Here is a 13,483-nt window from a genome sequence, read left to right as displayed (position 1 = left end):
AAAAGTGACTTAAAGACCAAGCAGCTATGAAATCAATTTTTGAGAGCTGTATTTCTAATACTTGTGTCAGCCAAAGACTTGTTCACCTACTCGGAGGTTATCTTTTCTGTCAGTTTATCCATCCTATTCCTGAATCAGTATGTCACTGAACGGATTTGCCAAAGTACCGCATGATGTTTGGTATTAATTACTAGTTTTTCCTTTCTGAAATCCGCGTCTTCAAAGTGAATGGTCGTCCTTTAATCTCACTGTTGTCCTGTGGCTGGAAGCAAATACAAGGGTGAGTAACGCTTTGAAGTTCTGGACTTGGCCTTGGACTTAGCCTTGCTTTGGTCTCGGAGTCTTGAGGATTAGAGTAGAACACGCAACGCACCAACAACCGAAGAATCAGCAGAGGGACCATGAAGCTTCCAATCAACTCTCCTCTTCAGCCAGAGTCAACTCCTTTGGCAAACCCAAGTGTTCTACCAAACTCTACTCCGTCACCAAACTCAACTTTTCTTCCATCAGCTGAGGCGTTGTATACTAACCCAGAGTTCATCTTCTTTTCTGTCGGTTTTTCCATCCTGATAGTCTTAGCAATCGCCGGTAACAGCATGGTGTTGGTTGCCGTAGCTCGGACCAAGAAACTCCAGACCGTCACCAATGTGTTCGTGGTCAATCTCAGCGTGACTGATTGCCTATCCAGTTTTGCTTTTCTCTGGAGCGTGCTGGGAATGGCAAGTACGACACCGGGATATCTGCTGCAGTCTGACGTCCCGTGTGTAATAGCGGCTGGTGCCGTGTTTACAGCCGTGGGCTGTAGCCTGTACACACTCGCTAGCATCGCCCTGAACCGATACATTCTGATCACAAGGTCCAGGGAGACCTTTCAGTGGCTGTACACACCCAAGAAGATCACCCTGATGGTCTTGGGCTCCTGGCTCGTCCCTGTATGTGCTATCGTCATGCCCCCAGTTTTTGGAGTCGGCGACCTCGGCTTTGATCCTGAGAGCCGAACCTGCAGCGATGTTGACACTCATCCCATGGCCGATGCCTACGATAAGGTACAGTTCTGGGTCTTGTATCCGTTACCGCTCGTGGTTATCGTCGTTTCGTACGTCTTGATCTGGCGATACATGAAACAGCATTTCAGTAAACGCCGCCAAAAAGGCGTGAGTCAGCAAGTGTCAACGCTAAAAGCCGACTACTCGTCCACTTCAAAGTTAGACATCGATGACAACCGTCACGCTGGAGGTTTTGTGAAATCAGTTGCATCTTCTCAAAACACCGGGAGCTCACGTCATCTCAGCCGCATCAAGAAGGACCAGTTAACTATCACCAAGAACCTCTTCGTCGTGGTGTTAACATTCTTGGTTTGCTTCACTCCTATCGCCATTATGGTGGTTACCAAGAGCAACCGCTACATGCTTTACGGAGCTCTGACAATGTTCCTCAGCAGCAGTATCAACCCGTTCATTTACGCGGCTAAGCATCCTCACTTCAAGCCTGTCTTACGGTCCATGGTCCGGTGCAGATGCTCCACAGAGACGGTGGCATAATACGTTTACATCGACCTAGTGGTGTGGACTACCATGGGTGACTCAAACAGAAGACGACGGGTAAGGCTATACTGGCAGGCTAATCGAACGCCCCAAAGTCCTCTCACGACATGACACAATGTCAGCAAGGCTTGTGGGAACATAGTTTTTGCCAACCGACGTGCCAGTGGGTTTGCTGAACAGCAACGCCTCAACTCTTGCTTGACATTCGAGACAAACGTGCGTTTTAGGGGGGGAAAGCCATTTTGCTAACAACTAAGGTCGACCTTTCTGCTATACACGTAACAAACTGTGAGTTGTTGGTATTCTGAGTTCTCCTCACGGCGCACAGGGCCTCTTACATTCAAACAGTATCCTGTACGGACACAATTGCATTCTTCCTGAGAGGGGCTGCGAATGTTTTACACCAAATCCACTGTAACTTTAAAAATGGACAGACAAAAAGTGTTATTCATTGGTTAAGAATTCCCCAACTTTATTCCTGGAAAATATCCACATCTTGCCACAGGCAAATATTGAAATGAAATGATTCTATATTACAACGAATAATCATAATGTAAACCTGTTGTCATTTATACTTAAATTAAACATGTACATTCCAAAATAACAGATTTCACAAATACATTAAAACAGGAGTTACACAGACAAATGTACATGTATATTGTATGTACATTTAAGACTCAGAACTGGATAAATAGCGCCAGCACTGAGTAATTTTGTGCATATTTCTCATTTTGAGAATTCGGTCACATAGTCGTGCATAATGTATACAGTTTAAAATTAGTTCATTTGTATATCATTTATACATGTTTGATTCGTAAACAAGTAGTTCAGTGATACGTGTGGGTGGGTCGACAGAGCAAGATTTGGTTCCAAGCTAACTCCAGGTATAATTTGCCGTATCTGAATTTCTTGGCTGCGGCTTGAAATTACACACGACGCCATGGGAAGTGGCTTCAATGCTAATCCGGAACAGGAAAAGAGGCTGACGCCCAGGCGTGAGCTTAACCCTTCCTCGAATATAAACCACTCCCTCCTGATACCGAATTTACATCTTTAATGTCATGATCTGGTAATCTAAGCCTAAGTCTCTGTCTCGAGGCCAGGGCACAGCTCCACCCCTGTCTCGAGGCCAGGGCACAGCCCCACTCCTGTCTTGAGGCCAGGGCACAGCCCTATCCGGTTTTGACGTAAACCAACGGACTTATACCCAGCAAGAAATGAGACCGAGAGGTACCCCCCCAACATGTCCAATCCCTATACACATTCCAGACTATTGTTACTTAACACATCCCCCAAGATGTCTGAAAGGAACTCCCCAGATTCCTGCGAGACAATGACCAACACAAAGCAGGGGGGGTTCTCTCCGTCTCATACCTTGCTGCGTATGAGCGGACTTGAGGCTTGTAGTGTTTTTTTGTTCCATTGTGTGCGCCGTAAAGACTAGCAAGAACGAGAATATGAACCAGGTGTTTGACAATGCCATGGATCATGGTAACCATTCATCGGAGCGAGTGAGCAAACCATCCAACCCAAAACAAACAAAACACAAGGTGCAATATTACTGAGGTTGACCCGCCAGTTTCGACAAACGCGTTTGCATTACGCCACGGGATTTTCATGAGTGTTTTCCGCTTTATACTCGCAGTTACCAGCATGGCGTTTTGTTTCTAAATATGATACAATCGTGCTTTTCAGGGAAATGGGGAAAAAAATATCATAAATCGAAACGAAAGTTGAAGCCATCCTTTTCCAGAAAACTCGCATAATGATCCTGCCATAAAAACCCACGCCCGAATAGCTGGTGCTTTACTTTAATACATGTACTCGAAATACCGTAACAATATCCTTTTAATTTAATGGACAACAGCGCATTATTACTATTACATACTAAGGGTATGTTTTAATCACGAAAACCTGCACGTCCTTTTTACTCTAAAAATACTGTTCCCACATCCTGCAGTTTAATGTATAATTCAGTCGTTTGGATACAGGGTATCGATTCTGTTTACGAGCAAAGAACCAGTCACGAACAACTATTTCCGAAAGCGATGTCGTCGATACACTGCACGGGCGCACTGTGTAGTACACGTAGGAAGGAATGTGCACGTGTGCTTCCTTTTTGTTCTTATTTTGTTCCTGGGATATTTTATTCGCCCGAAGGATTTACAGCTACTTTGAACACTCTACATTTGAAAAGTGTGTGGGGATCACGTTTTAGGTACACATTTGTTTTTAAATGACATGTACTCAGGAAAGTGATCATCATGAAAGGTGGCTGGAAAAAAGTAAGCAGATGGTAATCTCAGCTGGGCAGGTCCTAATGTAGGTATGCTGACCCAGTTACCATTGCAGCGACTTTTATTTCCCTCACGAGACATCGAACTACTTCAACCACCTGCCCATCTGTTTTGCAACAGCTTTGGGAAAGTGAAAGTCTGTCAAGTGCTATGAATGACCGATTTTTCCCCATCACATATGGTGGCAGCATAGACGAAACTTCTTGGAAATTCATGTAACTAAAGGCTCTTCACAAAACATATTTTACTTCCTTGTTTCCCATCACCGGTAACCTTTTTTTTTTACAATGGCTGAAATATTTGGAGCCAGACGACTGATAACTAGTAATCCATGCAAGTGCCCATGAAGCCGAAAAAGGACTGTCAACCAAATCGCAAAGTAAAATAATATACACTGGTGTCATAATTACGGGCCACGACCGCGGTGATGGAGAAATCACAAAAAATGCACGGTTACTTAGATTAATCAAGACGTATCAGTTATTCATTCTTATCACAACATGCTTCAATTCTTTTTACGTCAGCTTGATAAGTCTGCAACATTCAGACAAAGCCAGGAGTTAAAAGTATCTTGTGGCTAGCCAGGCATCATTTCCATGCTAAAACAGGTCCCTGACCACCAACAGCATGCACAACATGCTTCACGAAATGGTTGCAGGTTAGAAACACTTGTTCACGTAGCCTGTTTCAAGTCTCAAGTTTCAAGAGGTGTCTTCCTAGCAATTTCAGTTTCACCATTGACAACATTCCGATGGTCTTCTTAAAGGGCTGGTATAAAAGTCGAATTCAGTGGCATAACTTGGGGGAGGGGGGGGCATGTCCCCCCCCCCAGACCTGTATCTCCCTCCTACCTCTCAGAATTTAGAGAAGTTAAAAATCTGGTCATAGTCCATCTTGGTCAGAGTTTTAACTGTGATCAAACTCACTGAGATGCCCCCCTTCAGGAGAATGAATGCCTCCAAGAACCCCCCTCCCCCTGCTAAATGTTACCAGTTACACTCCAGATCTAATCTGTTTCTACTACTGGTACTATGAACCCCCTTAGCCTAGAAAATGTAACTGTTCTTAACTTTTACAAATTGAACGTGTATTTGCACTGACAGACAAAAAATACTGATGCCTGGTGTTACTTGTTACATTCTCGTGTTGTTCATGTACATGTGTAATGAAAATGTACAGTCACCATGACAAAATGAATGATTAAAAGGAGTGGCGAATGTTTGAACAACATTATTCAAGGGTTGTGCCTCTATTTTGTTGATGATGAGAGAATGACCCCGCCCTCAGATGCATTTAAAGAGGGCGCTATACCACCCATCTTGCACTTCTTAGTGTATTAAAAACCAAAGGCTGACTTCACATGTACCATGAAGTTTTGCACCTTTTTCCCAAAGTGTTAACAAGTTGAGAGCTATGGAAAGAATAAGACATGTGCATGTGGGACTTACAGGACAAAACACCTGTCATGCTACTGCAAACAGTCAATGCACATGAACAAGTATTTAAAACAAGCAACTAGGAGAGATTAAAATGCATTGTTTTTAATGCACTTGGTTAAAAGCATTGGAGATATAGACTGGTTGTGCCCGCTGAGTCACATGACCTAGAGTGGGTATTAAATATCAGCAAACACGGTGTCCACCAAAAGCAAGGTGTTTTATCCGTATCATTTACCAAAAATAAAGCCGACCGTAGGTAGAGTACAGGACTACTGATGTGCTGGGTACTATATCGTAATTTGGCGGTATTGTTTGTAAACAAAACACTTGAAGTGCATGTTGCTACGGAGTTGAAACCCACTCTAGATCACATGATTTAGTGGATGCAATCAGTCATTAGATTCAATTTATTAACCACTTGCTGCCAGGTGGTTTGAAAAATGCAGTGCATATAATCGGGACTTCTTCAAGATTTTCAGTTTGCAAAATTCTTCAAAAATTCATCATTTCAATTAATGGACGTTTACACCCACACAAATTACTGTTTGGTGGCCACTCTAGTCTGACAGACAAAATCTATTGACACTTGAGTATTTCAGCCAGGTCTGCAGCCATGTAAAAAGAGCCCAGATTGTGCGGTGTTATATAACTTTCTTTTGTTCACGAACCTGGCACAGTGCACTGCTGACCTCTTTTCAATAGGGGCCAGATTAGCATGCAGCGGTGCTGTGTGGCTCGTCCCCAGTGGTAATATGCTCCCACTAAATGCCCCAAACTGTGGTATACTGTTTCAAAACCAGGCTGGATTATCTCCACTATTGAGAGTGAAAAAATGTCGGTAATTCCCAGCAGCCTGGTCTTTTGTTCTGAGTCCAATCTTTTGTTACAAGGCCAAGTTCCCTTTGTCTGATTTCGGAGACCCCGGCCACATGAATAAACACAGGGTGCCCCAAACCAGGCTGCCCAGCAGGAAGTGGTTAACCCTCTTAAAATGTCAACCATTGTATCTACACAAAAGATAAACTACATTTTAGCATCAGCTTTACTGTATAAAAAGACTTGATTTTCTATGTTTAACGTCCAATACAGTGTATGCCTCCAAATCAGTGCAGATCCTTGCGTAGGACAGAGAGGACGCAAATGTCAACAATAAATCAGAAACTTTGGTGAACCTCCAAGGACAAACCAGATCCTTCCAGAAGAGTTGCAAATGCACTCTTGAGAGACAAGGGATGGGGGATGTCCTTATATGGTTGTGTGCAGGTGTTGATAGGCATGTTTTTCAAGAGCTCATATCAACAAAGCATCCTAGAATTCACAACCAGAGGGTACGCTAGACCAAAAAAATGCTAAGATATGATCAGATTTTTAAGCTATCATTTATCAAGGCCAGACAACACATCCCATAAAAAATTGTCCCCTGGTTCTATTCATGTATGAATAATATGATGACTTAGAAAATGTCTGATGTCTCACAGTAATTTCACCCTCTAAAACATTCCTCTAACCGCATCATTGAAAATTGGCTGAAAGGCAGTGTCTTCAGAAAAAAAGAAGATAATTTCCAACTGCACAGGATTTTGTACAGTGTTTATAAATTTGTAATGCATACATGAGAAGTGAAAAAAATCAGCTGATCCAAAGCAAAGCTGCATATCTGATGCACCTGTATCCAAACCCTAGCTCCTTCAGCCAGACATGCTGGTATCCTCTACAAAGAGTGTACTCAACAACTCAACAACCTAATGACAAAGACTCCAAGTAGCATGATCTGGGGATTGCTCGTCGGCCAATCAAACGATAATAGACAGCTTGGCATTCTTTGCAATGCCTGGCAGCTCATCCACAAAGCAATCACAGGGCATAATCTGACTGTCTTAGAGAGTCTGCTTAATCTACGAGAGGACTTCTACGGGAAAAAAACTCAGATTTAAGGGGAAAAAATGGAAAAGGCACTGCCTTGTACCTCAAGATAATCTTCTAAACTCATCATATTTGTCGCATGATGTCAAAGTCATCCGCATGGCTCTCTCGTGCATTTTTTTGTCGCCGAAATATCGGGCTCGCTGCATCGCTGCTTCCTCTGCAGAATAAACGAGGAGAATGACAAAGTGAATGACCCCCTCGTTGTTTCTTTTACAATAATGAGACTAACGCTTAACCAGTCTGCACTGGAGGCTATGTGAACACAATCGGAAAATCTATTTTTTATAGGGACTACAGACCGGTGAAACTGTCCACCCTTCCTTGAGCCTCTGACGGTATATGTACATTCACTCTGAGTTTTCCAACCGTTTTGTATATACACACACAATTGGAAATCTATGGAGATGGACTGAACATTGAACTTCAACTTGACACCTGTACATTGCTTGAATTGCAGTAAATATTGCCAGGACCTCAAAACTGTTTGTAGGTTGCAGTGAGAAGTATTCCATAAATACTGTATGAATGACTTTCAAGAGTCCATATCCATGGCATTTGGAATGTATCTTGGCCAATTTATCTTGCATTTTTCAAAAAGCCGTGTTTTCAGCCCAAAAGAACCCAGCAAGTGTTAAAGTTATTTGTATTTCCAACTTTCAACCAAAGATGACAAACAATATACAGCAGTGAATTAAAAACAGGTACAAGTAGCCATTATGACAAAATGATTTGGGTTTGTGCACTTACTGTTTAATCTTTCTCGGTAACAGTTACTCCGTAAATTATCTACATAGTCCTCTTCAACCCGTTTGTCAATGAGATGTATACGTCCAGAATACTCCTTGTTAAACGAATTCTGAAAAGGCAAATGTAAAACAAAAAACTGAACCATTCCGAAAGCGTAGGAATTTGTACCTCTGTATCACACAGCAATTCTTAACTCACACAGAAGTTCCAAGATAAAAAAGAACAGGTAAACACTCTTGTTTGGACAATACAACGCTAGGAATGTAACTAAACAAGGTGTTGTTTTTAGCAGACTGACTCACCTTAACAAAATACTTAATTTTATTTTCATGAGTAGTTCTTTCGTGTACGAATGATCTGGAAGAGATAAAGAAAGTAAATTATCCACAATGGGCTGTAAAATGCAGAGGTGTTGTTGTGAGATTACAGCGAACTCTTGTGCGTGAATTAACTGGGATGTTTCAGAGGATTTCAGGGAGGTCAGGCTGTACGGCCACCATGCATGGCTGATTTGGAAGGATGTATTGCGTTACTTTTTGTGGTGAACTTTTGCTTGCCTGCGCTCAGTCATGTATAAATATTAACCTTGATTGCACTGGAAATAATCTTTACTGCTCAAGGATATCACTCACGCTGCATCAACATGCTGGCAAGAAATGCCGAAGGATTTTGAAGGATTGAGGCAGTGGTCACGTCTCCAAGTAAGACACAATTTGAAGAGTTGAGGCAGTGTCCAACAATTTACTTGACGGCAGGTGGAGAATTCTAAAGGTATGAGGTTACCTCCTAGCAAAATGGGGCTAGGGTTTTGGGTTAAGGGTTTCAGCTTGTTAGGTGGACGTGCGCTCCAATGCATTGGAATGTAACGCCTCATTGCACATGACATTGTTTCTCATGCTGAGAGGAGAGCCAGTCTACTCACCCTGTCCTGGAGAGACTATATGCAGGCTCTTGAATAAATGCCGTGGATAGAAGAGATATGATGACCAGCATAAAGATCGGCAGAAGCTGAAGAAGAAATGTGTATCGTGCCTACGCAGAACAGATGACAAAAATATATATACACTTTCAAAGACTGAGATCACAGAGCCACATAGCTCAGTTGGTCTAGTGTTATGTGATGCTCGGCGGGTCAAAGGTAAAGAATGCCTGTTCAACTAAATGGATTTAAAACAGGGGCTTAGTCCAAGTTCAGTCCCAGGCCAAAGTCTGAAATTGGCACTACTCTCTCTATATGCAGCTCCAAAGCACCCCCTCGAGCAAGTGCAGAGAGCAGGTGGGGATACACGAACTGACCTCCTCTTGGGATTGGTGCTGGCGTGGATGGTGGGTGCGGTAGTGCCTCCGTTGTCTGGCAATGTCACCCTGTGGGAACCCACCCCCAAAGAACATGTTGAACAGATCCTCCGGGGAAAAATCGTCATCTGCTGGCAAAAACACCACAATAAATACCAGAGCACGAATCCCCTAACCCCCTAGGCTCTTGCACAAGGGAGCATACTGAACCAAACAAAATCCAACAGGTGCATGTACTTGTCTATGTACTTGTACATGCAGGTTACTGTACCAAACCTGATAAAATCCAACAGAATGAGCCCGTTGGAGTTTGAGTGATATGGTATGGATGAGTCTATGCAGTATAGGATGACTTGCACTGAACAGTACCAAACCTGATGAAATCAAGCATAGTCCAACAATGGGTACAGCAAGCCAGACACTGCACACAATGAAAGAATCCAACACCATCTCCCGGGGCCTTTGATACCAAGTCTCACAAACTTCAACAAGTTCATCAGGTATGGTACCAAACCTGCCAAAACCTAGCAAAAGTTGCTGTTGAAATTTGATGGATACTGGGCAGTTAAGGTAAATGAGGTCACACAAAAACATTCAACATTATTTGCCTTCCCCCCCCCCCGATAAGTTCAGCCCTTAATAATGCTTAGCAAGTTATAAACTATGCAAAAATCTGCGTGGCACCAGCCAAGCCATGACTTTTGGGCTGGTAACCTGTGTTTGCTAATCAAGTATTATCTGTAGTTGGCTAACTTATGACAATGGTCCCCGTTTGTTGAGTTTAGTGTGGTTCCCTGACTCTTACCATCAAATCCCCTGGTCTCGTAATAGAAGCCTCCATGGTGATGGTGATGATGCCGTCGCCGTCTCACATTACTGACCTCAGGCGATTCATCCCCGAACATGTCATATCTCTTCCTTTTTTCTGCATCACTCAGGACAGAAAATGCTTTTCCAATTGCTGTCAGAAAAAAAATGAAAACTTATGGTGTAAAATTCAATGTAAAAAAACGGTGGAGTTGAATTTGAACTTTGCTGGTAAGGAATTAGATTGTTTAATACAGGAATTAGATTGCTTGATACAGGGCTACGGAATCTTTTATAAAATCAGTTGTCAACTTTGTGCTTCACATATTTTATTCTTCCATCCACAGTTGTTTCTCAAAGCTATACACAGAGTTTATTTCAGAGTTAATTCAAAAGGAACGTTCAACATAGAACATATTTTTTTTGCAAAAATTCTGACAACTTGTGTAAATTGCTGAATTTCAAGAAGTGTGAAAATTGCAATCAGTCAATTTCTTTCTGGGGGGGATTTCACACAAAATATTGTCAGACAAGTGAAGACTCTTCTCAGCCTTGTATGTCCGGGAGGGCTTGATGCAAGAAATTCCACCAACTAGCAAAAACCTCAACAAAACAGTGTGATGGCCCTGTTACATCCACAGCCTCTTTAAATTGTTTCACAAACTCCCAGGCGACCACCCTTTGGAATTCCTGGGGAAAACGACATCACTACCTACCCTTAAAAGCTTCCCCAGCACCAGGGGCATGGTTTTTGTCTGGGTGGAATTGGAGTGCCAGTTTCCTGTAGGCCTTTTTGATGTCGGCTTCATTGGCATCTTTGGGTATTCCTAGTATTTCATAGAAGTCTTTGCATTTCTTTATTCTGTTAGGAGAGACCAAAGTGACGAGACAACCATTTTAAACCACTTATCGGCAGTAGTCACAATGAACTGGCCCCAAGCACTGTACTATTTTTTTGGCTGAAAATCGTTACTTTATAAACAAGAAGATACAATAGCAACTTTTCCAAACTGAGTTGGGTACACTGACTCCAGAGCCTGCTGTGTGTTGCTCTTTGGTGGAGCTCCAAATTGGTGCACTTTGATGTTTTTCCTGACTTTGTGACTCTGTTGTACAAAACATTACTCTTGACAAGTTTCAAACTCAATGTGGAATTTTGTTTCCTCTTTGTACATTACGAAAAAAAGATCTTGCTAGAACTTTAATGGCGTGAAATCAAGTCCCTGAAACTTTTACAAATGTCTCTAAATTAAAGAATGATCAGATGATGAACAGGCATATTTGAAACAGAACCAAGCTTCCTTTTCTGCAGATTCTGGGGTTCCATTATGGTTACCATTTACCAAAGTACCAGGAAGAGGTCAAAGTGCACCTTGTTACGATGCATGCTGCATGGTAGGGGACCTAATTTGTAAGGGTGGTTCACCTGTTGACTCCTTTCAGCTGTTCATCTGTGTAGTTTCGGTTCACACCGCCGTTGGTCTCTGCGGCCTTCGGCTCTCGTGATGCTGACGAGTGCCTCTGTCTTGGGGATGGCCCGTTGGTGCTCCCCGCGGACGTGTGTTGCCGCTCTCTGGACTCTGGCTGGTCAGCCGAGTCAGGCTGGTCAGTGGAGTCTGGCTGGTCGGCAGAGTCTGATGAGGATGTGGAACTCTTTTCTTCATGACTGTCAAGATGTTGCAAGAGGTCTACTCGGAAACAAGAATTACACGATCATGGCTCAGAAAGTAATGAGACACACGTGCACAGAACCTGGTGCTGATGTGAATCCCGTGAGTCTTGAAAACATGTTGTGGCAAAGAATGTTGCATCGTGACTCCACTTCAGCACACTCTGTGTATAAAGTCTATGGGGATTCAAGAAAACCTCATGTTTCACAGTTGCTCTAGATATTGTAGTTTGCACATATGATTGCTGAAATTCATGGCTTTGCCTTGTGAAGTGATAATGGATTTCTTCATTTTTATAAATAATGAACAAATGGTCATTTAGGTAGTTTGTTGTTGTTAAGTTGAAACTTGAATGACCCTAGCTGTAGAGAACAAATATCTTTCACTGTACAACTGTACAAGAGAGGATCAGTGCATATCTGTATCTGAACGTTGCAGACACCAATTCTGGCTTTGATGCAACGGAGAGAGAGGGTATGTGTTGGATCTTGCTACGTAGAGTGAGGCCTGTGAGCAAGGAGGTTTTGAAACTTCCCGAGTCCCTTTGAACAAAGATGTGGTGGAGGTGACTCCAGTCAATAATTGATCTATTGAAAAAAGGGTTTTAAGTTTTAAATGTCAGTTGTATCACACAGTGAGTTCCTGAAACTTAACATTATTAAGAATCTGCATGGCTTTTCTGCAATTTAATGATAATAACAACAGTTTTTATATAACGCCTTACTAAACTAGCTTAGATCAAAGTGCTTTCCATTTGTATTTACCCTTGCTCACTGGGCCCATGAAACATTCTAAATACCATCTCAGCTCCCTGGGGAGTATACAGCTTGATGCTACCATTTCGGCGCAATGCGGCTCAATCAACTAAAATAAAAGTGTGCCCTCACAGGTACCCAATCACTCCTGGGTGGAGAGAGAGGCAATGAGTGACAAAGTGCCTTGCCCAATGAGCAGACGCACCATGACCCCAGGCTGGATTCAAACCCGCAACCTGCGGCTTCATAATGGCTGCTTTACCCGCCAAATACAAATCTGATGCTCTTAACCACAAGTTATTGTAAATAGCGTAATACTGTTGTTTTACAGTAAAAAGATAATCAATGACTCGCGGTGTCGTGTTGTTGGTAGCTACCAACAACACGACACCGCAAGTCACCGATTATCTTTTTACTGTATTTGTCATCCACCACGGTGATTATGTTTATCTCTTCTACTGTTGTTTTATTTGCATTTTTGGTCAACAATTTCCACTTTCCAACGAGAAGAAAGCAGGAAAGGATTAAACGCACTGGTGTGGTGGCGCCCTTCACTTTCATGATAACGTAAAAATTGAACAGGCTTGACGACTGTTCTTACTAGGGCCGAGGCCAGGGCCGTCATGAATAACCTACGGGAAATTAGTCAATATCTCACCTTTTGCTCGTTGTGACGGATACAGTCTTTGTGCTTTATTCAAGAACCTTCTGGCCTTTTCATAATCTCCTGTCGAAATGCAGTTTTCGGCGATTCTGATACACTTTAAACTGTCCTCCCTATTGCCTTCCATGATGGTTTAGTACACGTACGTATTGCGCGAAATGTAATTTGTGCGATGATGCATCGGTGGTGTACACCATGTACACATGAATCGTACACACACAGCACTATCCATACGATGACTGGTACTCTTATTGCATTACCAGTGAAAAAAAAAGGGTTTAGTTAATATCATTTCTTGAAAATTAGTAAAATATAATATAGTTACCTGTGTTTATGTT

At 42.5% G+C, this 13,483-nt stretch overlaps 2 protein-coding genes across 3 annotated transcripts; one reads left to right on the top strand and one right to left on the bottom strand.

The window, feature by feature from the left end:
• Positions 1 to 374: 374 nt before the first annotated feature.
• Positions 375 to 1,894, top strand: LOC110973778 (protein trapped in endoderm-1-like). The gene has a single exon (XM_022224871.2). The coding sequence runs from the start codon at positions 402 to 404 to the stop codon at positions 1,539 to 1,541; it is 1,140 nt and encodes a 379-aa protein (XP_022080563.2). The 5' UTR covers positions 375 to 401; the 3' UTR covers positions 1,542 to 1,894.
• Positions 1,895 to 1,988: 94 nt separating this feature from the next.
• Positions 1,989 to 13,360, bottom strand: LOC110977007 (dnaJ homolog subfamily B member 14-like). 2 transcript variants are annotated; one of them, XR_015428374.1, is made up of 10 exons: positions 13,140 to 13,360; positions 11,483 to 11,744; positions 10,773 to 10,918; positions 10,055 to 10,210; positions 9,250 to 9,377; positions 8,876 to 8,985; positions 8,256 to 8,310; positions 7,954 to 8,062; positions 2,661 to 7,363; positions 1,989 to 2,630 (listed from the first exon to the last, which is right to left on the bottom strand). XR_015428374.1 is itself a non-coding variant. In XM_022230801.2 (9 exons), the coding sequence occupies exons 1-9, from the start codon at positions 13,270 to 13,272 to the stop codon at positions 7,248 to 7,250; spliced, it is 1,215 nt and encodes a 404-aa protein (XP_022086493.1). In that variant the 5' UTR covers positions 13,273 to 13,360; the 3' UTR covers positions 1,989 to 7,247. The 2 variants fall into 2 exon arrangements, 1 of the variants encoding a protein (XP_022086493.1); XM_022230801.2 differs by having other exon boundaries at positions 1,989 to 7,363.
• Positions 13,361 to 13,483: the final 123 nt, after the last annotated feature.

This window comes from Acanthaster planci, linkage group LG19 (assembly GCF_054643075.1).
Source record: "Acanthaster planci isolate LZ-2023a linkage group LG19, COTS_SCS, whole genome shotgun sequence".
In the NCBI taxonomy this organism is placed as follows: domain Eukaryota; kingdom Metazoa; phylum Echinodermata; class Asteroidea; order Valvatida; family Acanthasteridae; genus Acanthaster; species Acanthaster planci.
The sequence above is the reverse complement of the archived record's forward strand: the minus strand, read 5'-3'. Positions and strand labels throughout refer to the sequence as shown.